At 39.7% G+C, this 22,393-nt stretch overlaps 1 protein-coding gene across 1 annotated transcript in view; it reads right to left on the reverse strand.

Annotated features, from left to right (window-relative positions):
* Positions 1-22,393, reverse strand: part of CSMD1 (CUB and Sushi multiple domains 1) — a 1,016,265-nt gene that overhangs the window by 651,312 nt on the left and 342,560 nt on the right. The window contains exon 4 of the mRNA XM_026844050.1: positions 3,161-3,355. Coding sequence (XP_026699851.1) covers positions 3,161-3,355 — 195 coding nt within the window. The remainder of the gene's footprint in view (positions 1-3,160; positions 3,356-22,393) is intronic.

The following is a 22,393-nucleotide window of genomic DNA, read 5'->3' on the forward strand; positions in this document are numbered from 1 at the left end:
TTCTACATTAATAAAAATCCACTGAGTCAATGACTCAGTTCATATAAATCATTAACTTTAAATAACTTCTATGGTTCTTATTTCTTGTCAGAAGGTACACATAATTCTTTGGATTTCATGTAAGTTCTACAGGGGGTTTAGGACCCCCCTTCAATCTTTATTAATAGGTTAAATTTACAGAGTTATAAATGATGAACAAAATTTCAATCCTGCTAGAGATATTTATTTGTATGCAGATTACAGATACTTAGTGGGACAGTTCACCTGACTGGAGGGCTGCAATTGATAGACAGAGGCTCTTAGGAAAAGCAGGAAGAAAAGGAGAGGCTGTACCCTACAAGGGACCTGAATGAACAGATTTCTGCTGCAAAACAGGCAACATGCTCATTGAACTCCTGCAAGCTAGAATGAGAAGGGGAAGCCAAGAGGGAGGTCATTATGGTGAATATCAGCTACAGACCACCTGATAAATAAATGGTCAAGACCGTTAGACAACTAGAAATTTCCCAACCACAGGTTCAGGTTCTCATGGGAGACTTTAACAATCCCAACATCTGTGTGGATGGCAGCATAGCTGAGGGCAAGCAATCCACTAGATTTCTGAATTTAACAGCAAGAATTTTTTTAAATGCAGGCACTGGACAGGTTAACTAGGGTGTAGAGAACGAATAACCATTCAAATAAATTACAGTCAACAGCATCTGTGGTTACAATAACCATAAGCTGAAGATCCTGAGGGAAGTGTGGAAGGCATGTGGTAGAATAAACTCCTTGGACTTCATCAGAGCAGATTTCAACTTGTTTGTGAAGTGGTAGATAGGCTCGCATGAGCTGATGTCTTGAAGGGCTAAGGGGCCCAGGAGAGTTTGTTTGACTTCAAGGGCAACTCCTTTAAAGCTCAAGAATGATACACCTATTTATGTACATAAATTAGTAGGCATATCAGGAGGCTGCTGGGGCTGAACAGGAAATTCCTGGCTGAGGTGTTCTAACTGAAATGCAGAAAAAACCTAAACCAGTGTACAGAATGTGAAAACATGGACAAGCGACTTGAAAGGAATATAGAAGTATTGCTCAGTAGTGCAGGGATAGAAAGAGGAAGGCTGAAGCTGAAATGTAATGAAACTGGTGAGGAATGTGAAGAACAGTCATTCTAGAAACCATTCCGTAGGTGTATCAACAACAAAAGGAAAGTTAAAGACATGGTGACCTGCTGTTCAGTGGTGTAAGTGACCTTGTGATGAAGACATGGAAAACACTGAGGCACTTGATGTCCCCTTCACTTCTCTCTTCATTAGCAAGGGCTTCCCTAAGGCCTCCTTATTCTCAATAAAATGTATAAGATTTTGGGAGAAAAACAGTAGCCGCAGCACAAGGGAAACAATACAAGGACCTATAGAATTAAACAGGGTATGTGCAAGTTCACGGTACTTAACAGTACGCACCTAAGGGATTTTGGTGTTCCACAGTGTGAGGCTGCTCTGTATCATCTCTGAAAGGTTGTGACAATCAAGGGTGATTCCCAGTGACTGGAAAAAAGATCATTTTTCATTTCTCATTTTCAAAAAAAGCAAAGATCCTAGAAACTGTGTATCTGTCAAGTTCACCTCAGACCTCCAGAAAATTATGGTAAAAGTGTTTATGAAAACAATTCCCAAGCACACAAAGGACAAAAAGGTAAACAGGCACAGTCAGCTTTTTACAGTGCAAATCACCATTGGCTATCTGAATGCCTTCTTTGATGAAAGGATATAGATTGACTTTAAAAGTCTTTTCACAACACACCTCCCCACTATATCCTTGTAGTCAAATTGAGGGCGTATGGACTGGATGGGTGGACTATTATCTGAGTGAAAGACTGGAACATCAGGTTCAGACTGCAGAGACCAATTCTTTAAAGTCAAGCTAGTGGTCAGGGACTTGCAGCTTTCCCCAAGGATTCAGACTGGGGCTGAGTTTACTTATCTTCACCATGTATCTGCAGTACAGGATTGAATGCACCCTGACAAGGTTTGCAGATGGTATCCTGAATGGCAGGACTGTCATTCAGACAGCTTTGACAACAGGCTTTGACAGGCTGGAATAAGGATAGGAATCTCATGAAATTTCAGAAAAGAAATGCAAATTTCTATACCTGGAACAGGATCATCCCATGCAAATAATATTTGCTAGGTGTCAGATTTGACAAAATGACCTGAGGTTCTGGTGAAACACAAGATGAGTCAGTGGTGCACTTTTGCAGCATAGGAGGTTACTGGGTTGCATGAGCAAGAACACAGCCAGCAGCTAAAGTGAGAGGGTTAAAGAGAATTCATCTGCTTAACACTCAGGAGGCCCCATCTGGAATGCTGTGTCCACCTTAGGGTCCCCCAGTACAAAAGAGACACTGACACAGACAGAATAAACAAGTCCAGAGAAGGGCCACTAAAATGGTTAAGATGATCAAGAACATGATGTATGAGACTAGAGAATGAGGGAAAGGGATTTTTCAGCCTTGACAAGAGGAGGCTATGAGAAAAACTAATTATGCTGTTTAGAAAAGATGGAGCCAGAATCTTTCCATAGGTCCACATCGGGAGAAGTGTAAATGGACATAATCTATAAAAAGATAAAGATAATTCAAATTGGAGATGAGAATGAGGGCAGCTAGGCACTAGAACAGATTTCCAGAGAGGCTTCAGAATCTCCATCCATGGAGATATTAAAATTTCAACTGGACAAAGACCTGGAAAAACTGACTGAACTTTGGAGTTATTCATGCTTTGAGCAGGAGTTGTACTCAAAGGATCACCAGAAGTCTGCTTCAAAGATTATTTGGTTGAAGATTTCAAGTTTCTTCTTCCTTGCAGAAAGTTTCCAAAAGCAGAAACTTGCAAAAGCATTTCCCAGATGCTGCTATCAAACTACTATAGCTATTGCCCATGTAAATTAAAAGGAAAAAAGACAGGTAGGTAACATCTACCTCTGAATTTAAACTCAGGAGAGTCATTGCTTCTGAACTATCCTTCAAGTTTTAAATGGTAAAGAATTTTAGACAGTACATTAGCACATTTACATTTAGAAACTAAAAAAACCTGAAAAAACTCAAAATAAATTTATTTAATCTGCTGTTTTAATATTGTCTTAATATTTTAAAGATATTTCATGTCTTCATTTTTACCTCTGCAAAAAGGAACTGGAAAATCCCATGATGCACCATTTCCAGGACTCACAATACATGTCAACATGGCATGGCCTTCTAGGATGTAACCAGAGATACAGCTATATCGGATTTTATCTCCAATGTTGAATCTTGTTCCATGAAGTACTCCTTTAGGTATTTCTCCTGGGTTGCCACAAGTATGACTAGGTAATACTGCCAAAAGAAAGAAGGAAACATGTTACAGTTAAAATAAACAGAAGTAATAAATTGTAATTAAATAATTCATTTTATTATTATTTATTTTAAAAACAGTATTCCTTATACAAGTAAGGCAAAATTAGGCTAGGGAATGTACTTTCACAAAAGATTTCAGTTTATAATAGTCATCACTTTCAAAGTTAATTTCAAACTCCCTTCTTAGTTTAACAGTCCTTCAGTAAAATTCCTTACATATCTATTTTCAAACAAAATATCCTATAAATCTTACAGTTTCTCCCATAACTCTGAATGAAGTAAAAAAAGTTATTATTTAATTATATTTTTTTTAATAATGCAAAAATATTCTTACAACATCAGTATGGATCCAGACAGTAGAAGGCACTTCATGTACAGTTTTCATTTTAGCTGACAGAATAGCAATTTAAAAGAATCCAATAATTAACTGGTCTCTGACGGTAAATTAAAGTCTAAAGTAGATTTTAAAAGTTTGATTTTCTGCTTATTTTCAAATTGCTCCAGGTTTTAGAAACTAAATTAAGTCAATCTTTGTTAACAGAAATAAATTATGAAAGGAAAAAACAACTAAGTTGTGACTTTGGACTGATATGAATGGTTATACTTATTTTCTTTTTCACTGCAGAAAGTTGCTTCTGTTTGTAAGCATTAGTTATTTGGAAGAGATTGTCTTAACTAGTTATCAGTTTAAAGATGATACTCCTCCACCTGTGAAAAGCAAAAGTGTGTTTTGAGGACGACGAAAATGGAAGATTTTTTTTTGTTCTTGATCTCATTTGAAAGTTATTAATGGCATGCCATTTCTTTCATTGAAGTAGTATAAATTAAAATTGTTTAATTTCCTTTAGAACAGAACAAGTAAGTGCAGGAAGTTGAAATATATCTTGAACAGAGTACAAAAGATAAATGCATTCATCAAAGAAATGGTGGTCTGAAATGCTCACATATAGTTCAGGTATCGTTTCAGAAACCGCATGTTTCATGGACAAATTATTTCACCCCATACTTCTCTCTTTTCTTACTCTACCCATCTGCAGAATAAACATAACCATATTAACCTCCCTAACCTGCATGTTGAGAGGATTAATTACTCAATACATACACATCCACAGAGTGTTGTAAAGCATTATATCAATGTATCAATGCTAATTAAGGCCCATTATACCATGTAAGTTCAATTATTGAATGCACACCCTTAAATTCATTACTCTAACAGTTAGTCACAGTGGCATTTAAATGAGCATAATTACACTTAAGTTACACCTAGATTATACAGGAAAATATTGAAAAGGCCAAAACCCATAAAGCTAAAATTATTAAAAGAGAGAACACTTTCACCCACAATATTCTTTTATGAAAAAAATACCAAAACCTTCTATAAATATTAACAAGGTAATAAAAGCCACATAACACGCTAATGAATTATGAGTTAGATTATTCTATCAGTGTTGCAGATCAGACCTCTAAGATTTCTGTGAATTACAGAAACTACTTAAAGTTGCTGAGTGAGTAGCTACCAAAGCTAGAAGCAAACAAGGATACCCAACTTCTTTTGTGCTTTTTGAGCAGCCTTAATAGAATAGGATATTTATTTGGATGTGTTCATATGCACTGGAAAGAGAGTCAGTGTTTGATTCATATCAAACATAAAATATATAAAATATAAAATAAAGGAAGTCATATAATTGGAATAAAATAAATATAATCATTTACATTCCAAAAAGTTAGCAACAACGATCCATTATATGCTACAGTATATATTGCTATATGCTGTTACATGTTTTATAGCACTATTAAAAACTGCTACATCTGTCTTGGCAAATTTTCCACTTTTTGCTGCTTTAGTAATGGTAGGTTAATACAGGTAATTTTGTAAGAAAATTCAAACAACTAAACATTTGTTACATGATTTGACACAACAGAATACCTGCATTTGATACAAGACCCCTTCTTTCTGTTACTTTCAAACCATAGCATTTTTACAGAACACCAATATGAAGTAGTTTCAGCATAAGATCTGAGGCATGCAGCAATATTTATACAAGCCAAAACCCAGCATTTAATTTTATGAGTGGGTGTGTTATCCAGGGGGGGAAAAAAAAAAAAAAAAAAGTGCTTTATTCAAAGATACTATGATTTCTGATATACTGCATTCCCAAGGAAAACACATCACAGAAAATCTGTATCTGCCGTATACATGACAACTGGCACTGGTTAACTGTTAAAATTGTACTGCAGCAAATCAGTTTTTGATCTGTGTAAAGGTTGCCTACACTATGATGCTTTTCTGCCTCATCTAACCACAAGCTCTATCAAGAACCCCAAGAAAAAAATGAGACTTGGCATCCTGAAACTGGCATACATTTTACCACAACGTCCTAAAAGTAAGTAAAAGATGAGTGATCTGAGAATGACAGCCATGTTCAATAATACATGTAATAGTTCACAGGATTTCACCACTTGTCAAGATTAAGCATTCAACTACATTATTTATGTGCTTTTCTAAAACTTTGATTGAAGTATATTGAGGTACCTGCACAGTTTCATCTGCACAGACTTTATTGCTTCTAGTCTCAACCTAAAATGAATTATCATTTGAAAGCTCCTAACAGTAACCAAAATAGTTTTATCTTTAGATTCTAAGAGTTCTAATTGACCAAAGTTATCATATGCAAAGGTTATATATGTCCATCAAGTTTTAACAACATTGCCAAGTTTTCAGTAAATACCCTATATTTTTCTGTAGTGTTACTGAGGTCTACAGCCAGTAGGATTGAGAATCTGCAGCCACTCCCTGGAGGGGGCTCACAGAATCACCAGTGTACCCAGCACCTTTCATTATCAAGATGCTTGATTTATGAAATAATTTGATGTTCACTGTGTATTGAGAATAGTTATAAATGATACTACACAGAAGCACTGAAGGTAATGGGTTTTTTATATTGACCTAACATTATACTGTTCTCAGATAGCATGTTTTATCTTTTTTCTTCACTCAAAAAAAAAAAAAAAAAAAAAAAAAAAAAAAGTTTGGAAAGGAGTCTGTTATTTTAAAAGCAAAAATATGTACAATGGAATAGATGAGCAGATTCCTCTCCTAAGATAATCTTCACCATTATGGCAGACATAAGAACCTGTGTGGATTTCACTTTCTAGCATAGATCAATTTGGAGCACTGTGCAGTAAAATTTATGAATTAAATTAAAGCTAAAGGATAGGCCTTCCTCATACATTACCTGTATCTTTCTGGGCAGTAGGACTGTTTGACAAATGTATATGACCAAAATCCATAATGCAACTTATTGATTAAATAAAGTGGCAAAGGTTTTAACTCACTATTTAAACTAACTATGCACATTATATATTTCTTTAGAAAAGTATTAAAACCATCATAATGTATATGTTAAATCATAACACTAATATTCATTATCAGATATTGGCAAAAGAATATTGTTGCTGAGGACAGGGTCTCTGAAGAGGACGACAGGAGTGGGGGACCCTCCTGAAAGCATCAAAAACTCACGGCAAACCCGCAAGACGTGAGGGCAGAAGCCCAGGGCAGAGGGAGAGCCTCAATCACCTCCCCCCTGAGCAGGAACAGTGAGCTGCTGCTGACGAGGGCATCGGGGACTCAGGGCGGGCAGAGACCAGAGTGACAAGGCCCCACGGCCCTCATGGACAAGAGCAGCCCCCAGGGAGTGCAAGCGACCAGGAGTGCGGCGCCCAGGGCGGGCAAACAGGGCCTGGTGTGTCGGAAGGGCGAGGTGTGGCGGTTTGCACCGCAGTTTGCGCGGACAGGGCGCAGTCCTCTCGGGGATCTAGAACTTATCTGAGCTAGTTTCATCTTATCGTCCCTCATGAGTAGACTGAACCATGGTCTCCATTCACGTCAAAAAACACCGCCAGAAAGAACATGGTGACGCAGACGGAGCTGCCACGCAAACACACAGCGGTGCAGGTCCCCGGCTGTGGGGAGTGCCTGAGCCTGTCAGTCCTGCCAGAGGGCAGCAGGGACAGCACCTGTGTGCGCTGCCATCAGCTGGGTGACCTGCTCAGCCTAGTGGCAGAACTCAAAGAAGAGGTCGAGAGATTAAGAAGTATTAGGAGTGTGAAAGGGAAACTGATTAGTGGAGTAACACTCCAGCACCCCTAAAGCAACTGGAGCAAATGGAGGCTCCAAACGAGGCAGGTAATCCCTCATCCTCTTGCTACCAGGCAGAAGGAGGGGACCTAAGAGACGGGAGAGGCTGGAAACAGGTCCCTGATGAGGGAGGCAGGAAAATCCTCTCCCGACCTCCCTCACCCTCCATGGTGCCCCTTCACAATAGATTCGGGGCCTTGGAACTTTTGAATGAAGAAGAGAAGGAGGAAGAAAATGAGACAAATGAGGAAGATCAAGGTCCACCAAGGTCGGGTCATCCTAGACCAGGTGTTAAAACCAGTTCTAAAAAGAACCCCAAAAGAGTCATTGTGGTGGGTGACTCCATCCTGAGGGGTGTCGAAGGCCCCATATGCAGACCGGACCCGCTTCATAGGGAAGTCTGCTGCCTCCCTGGGGCCCAGGTAAAGGACATCATAGCTAAACTCCCTGATCTAGTGAGACCCAAGGACTACTACCCTCTCCTGGTTTTTCACGTAGGTAGTGATGTCATTACCAGGAGAAGGCTTAAATCAATAAAGAGAGATTTCAGGGCCTTGGGGAAACTGATTAAGGGGTTGGGGGAACAAATCGTGTTCTCCATCCCTTCAGTTGATGGGATGGATGAAGAAGAATACCAGATGAACTTGTGTCTCCAAGACTGGTGTTACCATGAGGGCTTCAGATTTTTCAGTCATGGGTTGGTATACAGGGCACCAGACCTTTTGGCATTAGACGGAATGCACCGGTCCCAGAGGGGAAAGAGGATCTTGGGGCAGGAGTTAGCTGGGCTCACTGATAGAGCTGTAAACTAGATTTGAAGGGGGAAGGGGGCAAAACACCAGCCCATCTGAAGTGCATGTGTACCAATGAACACAGCATAGGTAACAAACAGGAGGAGCTTGAAGCCGCGATGAAACAGGAAAATTATATGTAGTGGCTATCACAGAGACATGGTGGGATGTCTGCCATGACCGGAGTCTGTCATTTGATGGCTACAAGCTCTTTAGAAGGGATAGACAAAGAAGGAGAGGTGGTGGGGTGGCACCATAAGGGACAGTTATGATTGCTTCGAGCACAAATGTAGTGAAGACAGGGTGGAGTGTCTTTGTGTTAAAATCAGGGGGAAGGCCAACAGGGCAGATGTCATAGTGGGAGTCTACTATAGGCCACCCACTCAGGACAGAGAGAGGAATGAAATATTCTATAGGCATTTAGGAGAAATCTCATGATCGCTTGCCCTTGTTCTTGTGGGAGACTTTAACTTCCCAGACATCTGCTGGAAATACAACACAGCAGAGCAGGACCAGTCCTGGAGATTCCTGGAATGTGTGGGAGATAACTTCCTGATGCAGATGGTGAGTGAACCGACGAGAGAAGGTGCCCTGATGGAACTCCTCTTTGGAAACAGAGAAGGACTGGTGGATGATGTGGTGGTTGGAGGCTGACTAGGGCACAGTGATCATGAAATAATAGAGTTCTCTATTCTTAGAGAGGCCAGGAAAGGACTAAGCAGAACTGCCATCCTGGACTTCCAAAGGGCTTGTTTAGGCACCTGTTTGACAGGATCACATGGGAGACGATCCTGAAGTGTATAGGGGTCCAGGAAGGTTGGGCACTCTTTAAGAAGAAATTCTTAATGACACAGGCTGTCCCCAGGTGCTGTAAGAGAAGCCGGCAGCAGAGAAGACCACCCTGGTTGAACAGGGAGCTTTGTCTGCAACTCAGGAAGAAAAGGAGAATTTACAGCTTTTGGACTCACAGTGATTACAAAGAGGCTGTGAGGGTATGAAGGGCAGAAATCAGGAGGACTAAAGCCCAACTGGAAATTAATTTGGCTTCAGCAATGAAGGACAACAAGAAATGTTTCTGTAAGTATGTCAGTAGAAAAAGAAAGACAAGGGAGAGCCTCCATCCCCTGCTAGATGCAGAAGGAAACACGATGAGAAGGGTGAGGTGCTTAATGCCTTCTTTACCTCAGTCTTTAATAACAAGACTAGTTGTACTGAAAGAATCCAGCCTCCTTGGCCAGAAGAGACTGGCAGAATGACACCCTAAAATCCAGGATATAGTAAGTGACCTGCTGCATCACACAGACACACACAGGTCTATGGGACCGGATGGGATACACCTGAGGGTGCTGAAGGAGCTGGCTGGGGTGCTCGCCAAGCTGCTTTCCATCATTTACCAGCAGTCCTGGCTGACCGGGGAGGTCCTGACAGGTTGGAAATTGGCCAGTGTGATGCCCATCTATAAGAAGGGTCAGTAGGATGATCCAGGATATTACAGGCCTGTCAGCTTGCCTTCCGTGCCCGGGAAGCTGATGGAGTAGCTCATTCTGAGTACCATCACACAACACATGCGGGACAACCAGATGCTCAGGCCCAGTCAGCATGGGTTTATGAAAGGCAGGTCCTGCCTGACAAACCTGAATTTCTTCTACGGCAGGGCCACCTGCTTATTGGATTAGGGAAACGCTGTGGATGTTGTCTACCTTGACTTTAGTAAGGCCTTTGACACTGTTTCCCACAGCATTCTCCTGGCAAAACTGACTGCTCAAGGCTTGGATGGGCACATGCTTTGCTGGGTAAAAACCTGTCTGTATGGCCGGGCCCAAAGAGTTGTGGTGAACGGAGTTAAATCCAGTTGACAGCCGGTCATGAGTGGTGTCCCCCAGGGCTCGGTGTTGGGGCCACTCCTGTTTAACATCTTTATTGATGATCTAGACGAGGGGATCGAGTGCACCCTCAGTCAGTTTGCAGATGACACCCAGTTGGGTGGGAGTGTTGATCTGCTCGAGGGCAGGGAGGCTCTGCAGAGAGACCTGGACAGGCTGGAGCCATGGGCTGAGCCCAACTGGAGGAGTTTCCATAAGGCCAAATGCCGGGGGCTGCCCTTGGGCCACAACAACCCCCAGCAGCGCTACAGGCTTGGGGAGGAGTGGCTGGAGAGCTGCCAGTCAGAGAGGGACCTGGGGGTGTTGATTGACAGCCGGCTGAACAGGAGCCAGCAGTGTGCCCAGGTGACCAAGAAGGCCAATGGCATCCTGGCTTGTGTCAGCAATAGCGTGGCCAGCAGGGACAGGGAAGGGATTTTACCCCTGTACTCGGCACTGGTGAGGCCGCCCCTCGATTCCTGTGTTCAGTTTTGGGCCCCTCACTACAAAAAGGACATTGAATGACTCGAGCGTGTCCAGAGAAGGGCAACGGAGCTGGTGCAGGGTCTGGAGCACAGGTCGTACGGGGAGCGGCTGAGGGAACTGGGGGTGTTTAGTCTGGAGAAGAGGAGGCTGAGGGGAGACTTCATCACCCTCTACAGCTACCTGAAAGGAGGTTGCAGAGAGCTGGGGATGAGTCTCTTGAACCAAGTAACAAGCGACAGGACAAGAGGAAATGCCCTCAAGTTGCGCCGGGGAAGGTTTAGACTGGATATTAGGAAGCATTTATTTTCAGAATGGGTTGTTGGGCGTTGGAATGGGCTGCCCAGGGAGGTGGTGGAGTCCCCATCCCTGGAGGTGTTTAAGAGTCAGGTTGACACAGTGCCTAAGGATATGGTGTAGTTGGGAACTGTCAGTGATGGGTTAATGGTTGGAATGGATGATCTTCAAGGTCCTTTCTAACCTACATGATTCTGTGATTCTGTGAGTACACCACAGCAGGACTTGAAAACATAGCAGAGAAATGGCACCATTTTTGATGATATATGAATAATCAATTAAAGGTTTTTAAACAAACTTGTATTTAACAAATTGCTCATTCTCAGAAGGCCTGTCTTAGATTATTTATTTACAAATACTTTACAGTACTCTTTCTGAATCTAAACGCCATATTTATTTGCAACAGAGGCCACTTGAAGGCATATTCACAGCACCTTAAACATAATAATCCTTTGTTTTCACTTATGAAGAGTTTCTTTTATTTTGTTGAATATATTAGGTTTCACCACCTAACCCTTTCTGATTTATCGTTGTGGCAGGTGCATCCAACCAATGAGAGCAGAGCTTCTTGGTTGCTGAGTTGTGGCAGCTCCGGATTGATTTTTCTCTCGGGGCCTGCCGGCAGTTGGGGCCTTTGGCCAGTTGGAGCCGCTGTTGGCTCCAGGTCAGACTTGGCCTGGGGATCAGGGGAGTCCCCTGGGGGAGACATTTGGGGCTCGTCCCCTGGAGTAGCAGCTGTGGTCGAGGACACTGACCTGAGCAGGTCCTCGAGGTTGAGAGTCCTCACTTATCAGGTGAGTGATAAAGTATTTTGGGTTGCCGTTAAACCCTAAGGAGTGGTGCTTTGTTCTGCATTTTGGGTTGCCGTTAAACTCTAGGAAGTCATTCTGTTCTTTCACAGACACTTGAAACTGTAATTTACAGAGAGCTAGTTAACTGTGTTAATATTTTTTAGAAAATTTTTGGTGGTTGGTTGTTTATGTGAGAGCCCTTGTAACAATCATAACAGAGAAATCACCTAAAGTTAGACAGCAATTGCTGATAAAGAAAAAAACAAAATATAAATTGTAGCTGTCATTGAATTGAATAAACTCTTGAATTGCTAGTTTATTCCACCTAAGTTTTGTTACTGTGATTATTACACTAGAATGCAAGAGTCTGTCAATACACAATAAGCAATGCCTATACATTTCTCCCACGTTTACTTCAAATCATGACATCATGACAACTACTGGTGCTGTGATATCTTGTTTTGGTGAGATTTTTTTTGTACTTTGGTTTAAAAGGTCAAGTTAAAAAAAGATACTTTCTAATAAATTCTGAAAGATTTGAGGTCTCTAGCAGCCCAACTCCTATTATTTTTTTACATGAATAAGGCATCTAGATTTGTCATCAATTATAAAACTATGAAAATAAACTGGATTTTAAAGATATTCTAGAGTCCTTAATGGCAAAAAGCTCACACTGTTTATGTCAGTTAAAGGTAAGAGTTTCACCTTTCTGTGAATCAGCTGCTCAGCTATTCTAGGTGAGTGACACACATGGTAGTTGGAACTTGTAGCAACATTTCAGAAAGCAGTTTAATTCAAATTAAGAAAATAGGAAGGGGAAAGAGAAAAGGAAGAAGCAAGGTGCATATTTTTTCTTCACTTACTTTGATAGCTTTACATGCTATTCTTTCTTATTCCTGTTGGTCCTGAAACAAGTGGAAAACTTTTCCAGGTGGGACCTAAGTTCAGCCAAATGCAAACTTGCCTACTTTTTGCTGGTCCATAGTCCCTCTGTTAAAGTCCCCTATGTATTTCCTAACCATTACCTTCTTATATTGGTTGTCACAGGCAAAACCACACACAAAGGAAAAAGCATCACTTAGGAGGAAGTCAGAGTCCCTTGACATGGTTAACAGCTTTGCAATTACAACACTGGGAGGAGTTTCAGAAGCTCTGTGGAGAAAGTCAGGGTTACAGAAAATTCAGGGCATATGTCAAGACGTTTAATAGGTGTGACGCACAGCCCATGATACCCTGTCCACATGGCTACAGTAAATGTTGTACTTTGTGGTTTCATTCATAAATAGAAGGTATACATACAACTGTATTTCCAGAGTCACAGAAGAAGAAAATAATAAATGCTAGATTTTCTTGCAAGAATGGCACTGAAACACAAGTGTCCACTACAGCTCAGAAAAGCAGTCTAATTTGAATAGGAACTCTGGGGGAAAAAAAATTCAATCTATCAAACTAAAAGTGGTATACTTAACAAAAGATTGACTTAGAAAGATACTTACATGTATATACCTGTAAAAGTATTTTCTTTGATAAATCTGTTCTGGAAATAATATAATGTTATTTTCTAAGGTGTAAGTAATGAAATATGCTTCAAAAACCTAATTCTAAAGAATTCTGTAGAACTGTACTTGCCATTTCTACCTAGAAAAAGACTACAAAATCAATATATTTGATTTTTTAATTTTCTAATGTCTTACATTAAACTCCATTACAGTGCATTTTGACCTTTCTTTTTTAAATAATTCCAAATATTGCATCAATTGAAAAGCATGTAATATTTCACTGTCAATTTAATAAACAACTTTGTCCTTTCTATTTCCAGGAGCTGTTTTAATGAATAGTTAATTGATCTACCAGCGCTGATTTCCACATTAGTATGGAGCACTGCAGATGTATGTAGGTCAACTGTTAGAGGACGGTGGCATGACAGAAACTTCACAGTCCTACTCTGCAAAATTCTTCTGTAGTCTCAAAACCAACATGACCTGCAAACTTGCTTTGATGTATATGACACTTTTTGGAAAGCAAACGAGATGAAGAAGCTAGAACAGGTTGCCCACACCATGTCTTTTTTGGTTTTGACTATCTCCAAACATAAAGACTCCACAGGATCTCTGGGCTAAATATATAAATAATGGAATTTTTAAATTTTCACTTTATGTCCATTGCCTCTCATCCTGCCAGTGGCCACCATTGGGAAGAATCCAGATGCATCACTTTTACTACTGCCCAGAAGGGAATTTACACATCTCAATAAAATTACCCTGAGACATCTCTTCCCCAGGCTGATCTCTGTTTCTCCTCAGGTCAGATGTGCCAAGCCTTTATCCATCTTTGTGGCCCTTTGCTAGACTTGCTTCATAATGTTCATGTCTCTCTCTTGTACTGGGCAGCTCAGAACTGGACCCACCACTCCAATGTGGTCTTACTAGTGCTGAGTAGAAGTGAACAATCATGTCCCTCAACTTGCTGGAAATACTCTGCATAAGACAACCCAGAAGGCTGTTGTTCTTTGCCACAAGGGCATATTGCTGACCTGTGGTCAACAAATTGTCCCTCGGTTCTTCTCTGCAGAGCTGTCTTCTTGCTGGTCAGGCCCCATACATTACTGGTGTCTGGGGTTATTCACTCCCATGTGCAAGAATTTGTATTTCTCTTTGGTGAGCTCTACATGATTTCTGTTTGCCCATTTCTCCATCCTGTCATGAACCCTTTGAATGGGAGTCCAACTGTCTGGTGTATCAGCCATTCCTCTGAGTTTTGTATCACCTGGAAGCTTGCTGAGCATGCACGCTGTTGTCCAGATCCTTAATGAAGATGTTAAACAGTACTGGAACCAGTAATGACCCCTTTTGTACTTCAACAGTGATGGACCTCCAGCAAACTGAGTATCTTTTCTAGATTTTAACTTCCAGTTCAACAGTAGGCTGGAAAAGCCAACATGGAGTTACTAAGGGTGAATCGTACTTGACCAATCTGATTGCCTTATGTGAAGATATGACTGGCATAGAGGACTAGTGGGGGAGTATAGAGAAGACTTTTCTCAAATGCACAGTGACAAGACGGAATATAATGGATGGAAGTTGCAACAAAGGAAATTGCATTTCAAATTTAGAATGTTTGGGTTTTTTTCCAACTTTAGAGTAGCCAAGGATTGAAGTATAAATTGCCCAGAAAGATTGTGAAATATGTCCTTGGAAATATCCAAACCATGACAGGCCCTATGCACCCTCACCTAACTTGGCCCTTCTTTAGTGGGGGTGAGTGGGTGTTAATCAAAAAAACACTTAAGACCCTTCCCAATTTCAATCAGTTAATGTCTCCATCTTTGTTTGCTGAAAAAGAAACAAACTTTAGAACCACTGGCAGCTAGTGCTAGTTAATCTGTTTATACCTTTTTTCCTAATTTTTACGATCCTGAGCTTCAAGTTTACTATTGACTTTGACTATGTTTCTGGAACACAGATCATGCAATCACAGACAAAATGGTAATATCTCATGTAATAGTATTGGTCAACAGCTAGGGCCCTGGGTACTATAGAAATAATTAAAATAATTTTATGTTTAAATTCTGATATTTAAAAAGCCCCTGCTATAATACAGATAAGGTGAAACCACATAATAAGAAAAATAATAGTTAAAAGAGATGTGTTCCACAGGAAGTGTAATTCAACAATTACTCTCCATTCGCACTATCACTAAATTAATTTTTCGTTTATATAATAGTTTTTTTTACAATATTTAATACAGGCTTCTGTGAACACTCAATTATTAGTCTATTTATTTTAGTGTGTATATATGTACATACATACATATGCACATTAGATCAAACCAGTAAATCTTCAGCTTCAATGCCTCCAGTTTTAGGGTTTTTCTTAATAAAATATCCCAGGATTTCTCCAAAACCTCTTCCAGCAGCTGACACATTAAAATACCAATCTCACACATCACATAGATCTAAGCTGTTAATCAATGGGATAGAAAGATACATAGATAGATACATAGATAGATGGATAGATAGATAGATAGATAGATAGATAGATAGATAGATAGATAGATAGATAGATAGACAGATAGATAGATAAAAATATGCATAGAATTTTCATCTTTATTCCCTTTGAAAAGAAATGAAGACATTTTTCCCATGAGGACATTTTTCCCAACCCCAGAGTTACAAAAAATCATGATCAGAATATACTACTAGAAGGGTAGTACCATAAATTTTGTCACTGGCACACATGCACATACACACCCACACACCCAGACACATGACTAACCTTGAAAGCTTTAGTCTGCAAGTTATCTAACATGGGATATTTACATCTTTCTTAAAAATTATTTCATTAAAAAATAATGGATTTCATTTGGTTTAGTCTAGGGAAAGGAAGAGTTCACACACAGAAAGCAAAACATAAAAAGTGCAAGATCATGAAATACCTGATAATTAAGCAATATTTACACTTCAAGGTGCCAAATGAAGCATTTAAAAATCTACATGGCACAAAAACATAGATACTGAAGCATCAAACATGGTGCACTCTCTATCTGCTGGCAACTTTTTTGTTCAGTCTTTGTTTGGCCTACTTGAGATTTTTTTATTGAAAAAACCCCAACAAACCAAACAAAAACCCGCAGCCTTATTGGGTTACAGAAAAAAAATCTGTTATGGTTATTATTGCTAGCTGAGGAAATAGAAACCTGTATATTCATAGAATCCAATGATAAAAGGAAATCTCTTCCCTGATATGTGTTTGTTTCTGTATTTGTGCATTCATAAATCACTGCAATATTTTCCAAATAGAACACTTGGATCATATAATTTTTGAAAGTTACAGCTTTCTTGTTTTACAAGCATTTACCCAACTGTGTCTATCTGTCTCTAAGGATGTACAAAATTGTATTGGATTGCACAGCTATGAAAATCATTTGGGAGTATGCAGCAACTTTAAAACTCTAATACATCTTCCACATTGAGATTGATATTTTAATTTTTCTTGTGCAGGTAATAACAAAAGATTGATGGATTTTATTTTTAGTGTGTTTACTTTTATTATGAAGTATGTAATAAATGTCTTGCTGTTGGTTATAAGACCATAAAAGTCAATATTGTACAAACAATGCCAGAAAACTCTCAAGTGCAAAGGCAATCTGAAGTTAAAGTCAAAACTTTCTGCTTCCTCGTACTTATTTTGCCTCAGATGTACTACACACTTTCTTAGATGAGTCCAGATCAGTAAACAGTATTTCTAAATTTTAATTCTCTCTTCTTGAAACAGAAAAACAAGCAGAGCATGACAGTCCAGCATGAGGCTATAAAAAGCATTTGAGGCTGTGCAAAATTTATGAATGGAAACTTTGCCAGCTACCAGAGATCAAAAGTCATTAGTCATATTCTTAAAAACATCAAAATCATACTTTTCCACCTCTTCTAAAAAGTTCAGTGTGTTCTATGATCTCTCTTCCGATTTGTCAGTACAATCATTATGACTGTGTGTAATAGCTGCCCTTCTTATTCTGAGAGAGATCATGACGACCTTTTGGCAATGAAGGAACTCCTGTTTTCTCAACTACCCTTCCACAGCATTACTTCCAAACTGTGAACATAAAAAATACAATCAGAAGATTACTTCTTGCTCACTACCCAGTGTATGATAACATAAAACTAAGCAAATACCTTTTTTAACCAGACCACTTTTGAGGTCTGACAAAAAACTACATTTGATTCATAAAACCCAAATCCATCCTGTGCCCATACGATATAAAGGTAATGCCCATAGGATATAAAGGTAAAACCAACAATATCTCTGTGTGTTAAACAAGGTACTTATCCAACAGAAAGATAAGTACAAGAAACTGATAAGACCTTATCTGGAGGCCTGCATAAAAATGTGATTGCTCATGTTCAAATAAGAGTAATTCAATCTCAAGCAAATGCAGAGCAGGGCAACTAAAGTGATCAAGAGCTGGAGAGATTTTAAGAAGATATTGGAAGATTTTTACAGCTATAATCTGAGAAATGAAGATTAAAATGCAGTCACTATGAAGACACTGGAAAGCAAGTAACAGGTCATAAGGAATATTAGACAAGCTGAAGGCAAGGATGGAACAAAACTGAAAGCACATGAACAAATCACAATTACAAGCAAGGTGAAAACAAGAAGCATTCTAAGCAAAACATTAAAACTATGGGGCAGTTTCCATGGAGAAAGGAGACTGGGGGGATGTGAGAGACTGAAATGTCCTATGACTGTCTCAAAGCTTGCTTGTGTCTGTGCAAACCTCCAAGAGAAGCTGCTGCAGCCTGTGGATTGGTCTGGGGGATGCTGCCCAGGGAAGTGGGAGTGTATTGAAGGATGCACCCCCCACTTCCTTGCAGTTGCATTGTCAGACTCCTTAAAATAATCCTCAAAGGGTCAGACTGTACTGAGCTGTCCCCATCTTTTAGACATTTGTGGCTCTATTGTGTAGGCCAAATCCCATGCAGGCATTGCTCATGAATGGGTAAGAGGCAAAAGTTTCTTCCCAGAAGCGGGATGCAGCAAAACCCTGTGGGACCAGAGAAAAAAACCTAAAGGTGAGCAGATATGCTAATCAGCAGATGCAATGAACTTAAAAAGCCAACAGAAAACTTTGCTCACTGTGCATCCACCATCAAAGCCTGATCTGTGTGCACCCACCACCGAAGAACTGAAGACTGAGGGCCAAGGGGACGCCGCTGGATGCATGGTGGTGACTATTCTTGTAGCCCCATCCCGCATCCTTGCTTTATTTCTGTTTTTTCCTTCCATTCTGTCTTATCATTATCCTTCTTCACTTTTTAAATAATAAAAACCTGTTTTGAGTATATGGCATTTGACCTCATTTGTGTCTTAATGTCACTCTTGGGATCATATCGAAAACTCCCCCTAAGACTGGATCAGGACAGGGGAGTACAACTAGTCTGAAGCTGACATTAATTTATAAAATAATTTAAATTAAAAATGTTTCCCTGTGTCTTAAGGAGTCTGATCAAGGTATGCAGAAACTTCCTCATCCAGCTGATGTAACTGGACACAAAAGGTCTAACAGACACACTTGCACATCTCCTATCCTCTCACCCTGCCAACACACAGACATTTGGGTCTGACATTGGTTTTCAGTGAGACACTTAAAATTGATTTAGACAGAGAATAAGAAAGTTAATTGAATTCTGATTATACACAGAAAAGCATGCTTTTGTCAAGATGGAAGACAGGAGTGTACCAAGATACTATTATCTTGATAGATGTTTGAACAAAATATATTGCATGATCAAGATTTTTGTATTCTCATTACTATTAAAAAAGCAGTGGAACATTAAAAGATTTACATATATCTTACCCAACTATACATAAATTTTATACATCTAGCAAGCTGAAGCCTATTTTTACCTAATACTTGTTTTTCCTGGAAACTCCTTGAAACAAGAGTATGTTTGACCCATATTGAGAATTATGTTACTAAGACAAGAGAACAAGCTTACACTTAATGAGGGCAAGGCAATAGAATACATATTGCAACTGTAAAGATGAACTGTGAATAAAAACTGTTGGGAGACATATTCTCTCTATTGCTCCCAGTATTCTCTACAATGACTGTTGCTACTAAATCAAATTGGATTTTGAGCTGTTAAGACCTGCCATACTAGCTAAGGACTATAATTTTAACAGAATAAGGCATGAGGTTACTCCTCTTCAAGTTATAAAGTTGTAATCATATTGTATACAAATATCCTAGATACACTTGGAATTATGTTTATTAAATATAAACAAAATGCTTTATGTTTCAGCAAAATGTGTTCAAGAAGAGACTCTTTAACTCTGAACATATAAGGCTTTATGCAAAATACCCAATGTCATGTATTATTTGGTAAATACAAATTTTGAAACACCTTGTATGTACCACTTTTCTGTTCTCAAGGTTAAGTACATAGAGGTCAGGGAAAACCTTATGGGACTGAAAGAGAGACAAGAAAGGAAGTAATGGCAGATTAAATTTGGAAAAAAAAATCAGCTTCAGTAATAGATACACTACTCGATTTAATAGAGGCTCATCTTCAGCTATTACCAGCTTGCCACCATATCTTCAGCTCCTTATTACTAAGGCAATATTCCTTCAAAAAACATTTCTTCCCTTTTCATCGTTTTTGTTGTTTTGGTTTTTTGTTTTTTTTTTTTTCCCCCTATACCCTGATTTACTGTTTGTTTAGATTACAGAAAAGCCCCAAGAACAAATTGCCCCATCACCAGGAGTGTTCTCTGTGCAGTGGTCCAGGCACTCACTCACTTCTGTCACTATGGTGGCCTTTAACAAAGCTGGACTGTGGGGTCTCACAAGTTTCCCACAATTCTTCTTTTGCCCTTAACACTTTGATAAGTGGAACTCCATTGCCACCAGAAACTTTAAACTTTATCTTGCTTACAGACAAATGTGAGGCAAATTTTTAACAGGAATTCAGTATGACATACAAGTCTGTTGCCTATGCCTGTAATTGAAAATAAAAGGAGCTTGTACTGAGGTCCTGAAGACAGTGGCACTGCAGAAGTCATAGTCATGTAACTACTTCTGCTCACCTCTTACAGTAACGGTGTCTAGAGAAAAGGCTATGTCCTATCCTGTTACATGATCAATGCTAAGAATTTTCTTGGACACAGGTTAAAACCACGCCAGAAGCATGTATGGTTAAAAAACATGGATGATAGATAAAAAGCACCTGCAGTCCTTCCAGTTTTCTGAAGGAATGGTGAGGAGATTTTTCCCTCTCCTAATTCAATAAATCATTTTGTTGCTGTTGTTAGATATCCCTGTGATAACAGAAATGCAGCAGTGCCTTTTTCAACTTTGTCCCCATCTGTTCTTAAAAATGGCATCAGAAAGTTGAGTTACAAAGGCTTTCGTCTCGTTAGCATTTGCAGGTTCATACTTCAACAAGAGCATCAAATAATTTACTCTCTGCTTCAGCAATATGGAAAAACAGCAGTATAAGGGCAGGAGAAGAATCTACCCTCTCAAAAGCTTTAACTATGGGAGAATTATATGTAGCTTGCTACCTGGGAAGTCCTCAGGTAACGTACATTTCAATGTGCAGCATTTCATGGACTTAAATGAAACAGAGAGAGTACTTTGCGTCCACAGCTACAGTCTGTGAAAGTTAACATAGCTTTGATGAAAGTATCGATTTTAATGTGACTTTAGTGAGGTGAGAATTTGTAAGCTTTCATGGCTCAGATGACTTCATAGGGGAAAAAAAGATTCCCCAATTACTTGTTTTCATATGTCAGTTTCTCACAACATGCAACACAGATCTTTTAATGTGAGGCAGAGAGTGCTCCTTAAAACAGCAAATTCTGCCACCAAACCTTTGTTCGAAACACAATAATATGAATTTCTGTCGCTTATTTTCAGTTGCTTATTTCTGGTGCTGCCTTGTGCTGTTCTCGTCTCTTACAGTGGTTTACATGAACAATCTATGAATAAGTGCACAGAACTGACCTGTCTTTGAAAAGCAAAAAAATCCCTGAAACATGTACGTAAATGCATGTTTGGTGGGGTATTTAAGCTTGAGGGGAAAAAAATACAGATATGATTGTGCAGCTGAGATGCTGGTTATCTGCAATGTGGGAATAAGAATGAAAGCTAGCAAGAAGAAAACAAGTTCAGATACAAAAATGAACCACATTATTAAACCATAACCTAAAGTTTCTTAGTGACACCTTGAAATGCTGGGGTTTTAACCCCAAGCCCCAGATTAAGGCTGACATATGGGTGATTCCCACAGCCCTTCACTAAGGGGGGGTGAGTTTACCTTTAGGCTTCCCTCCAGGGTGGGGCCGGCCTTGCAGACAGAGCCATTGGGTAAATGAGCCCCAGGTGTCTGCACTAAGTAAGCAAAGGTCAGGTGTCCCACTGAGGGATAAAAGCTGGGACCACTTGCAGGCAGGGGCAGTGTCTGTGTGTGAGGTGGATGCCCTGTGCAGAGTTCCCTGTTGGGGAAGGGCCTCCTGCCTCCCTGGGACTGGGCTCCAGTCAGGTCTGGCTTTTGTAAGTGTGGGCTGTGTAGAGATTCAGTGTGTGGCTTCCTTGGTCTTCTGTATTTGGCTTGTTGACTCAGTTGTCTCCCATCCCTTCTATGGGAGACTGCATGTCACCATTTATCCCACCCATTGTTGGTTGTGTGGTGGTGGTGTTGTTGGGGTCAGTGGGATTGATGTCAATTATGTATAATCTGACTGACTTGTTTGTACCTCCAGTGCTCGCCCATGTACTGACCCTTTTGTATCAAATGCAATTTGGTTATTGGTTCATCTTTATGCTGGCTATGTCCTTTATGCTAGGCCTGGTAATAGGCAAAACACACCTGCTTTCTATAAGGTAAGTTCTTTGCATAGTAGTTAGAACAAATAACTGGTAAAAGGGCTCTTCCACAAATGGGAGGAGTTAAAACAAGGAAAGATGAACAAAACTCTACATTTGTAATTTGACATAATGATATTTGTGGAATGCTAATTAATTAGAAAATTCTCATTTTTGGGTTAAATACATGCTGAAATTGTGGTTGGTTTTTTTTTTAATCTAAACATTTTTTTGTCAATTAAATGTAGTGGCTCCTTCAGAGCTTCTAGCATGTCTGTCATATA

This window comes from Athene cunicularia, assembly GCF_003259725.1.
Source record: "Athene cunicularia isolate RWA chromosome 3 unlocalized genomic scaffold, athCun1 chr3_part1, whole genome shotgun sequence".
Classification (NCBI taxonomy): Eukaryota; Metazoa; Chordata; class Aves; order Strigiformes; family Strigidae; genus Athene; species Athene cunicularia.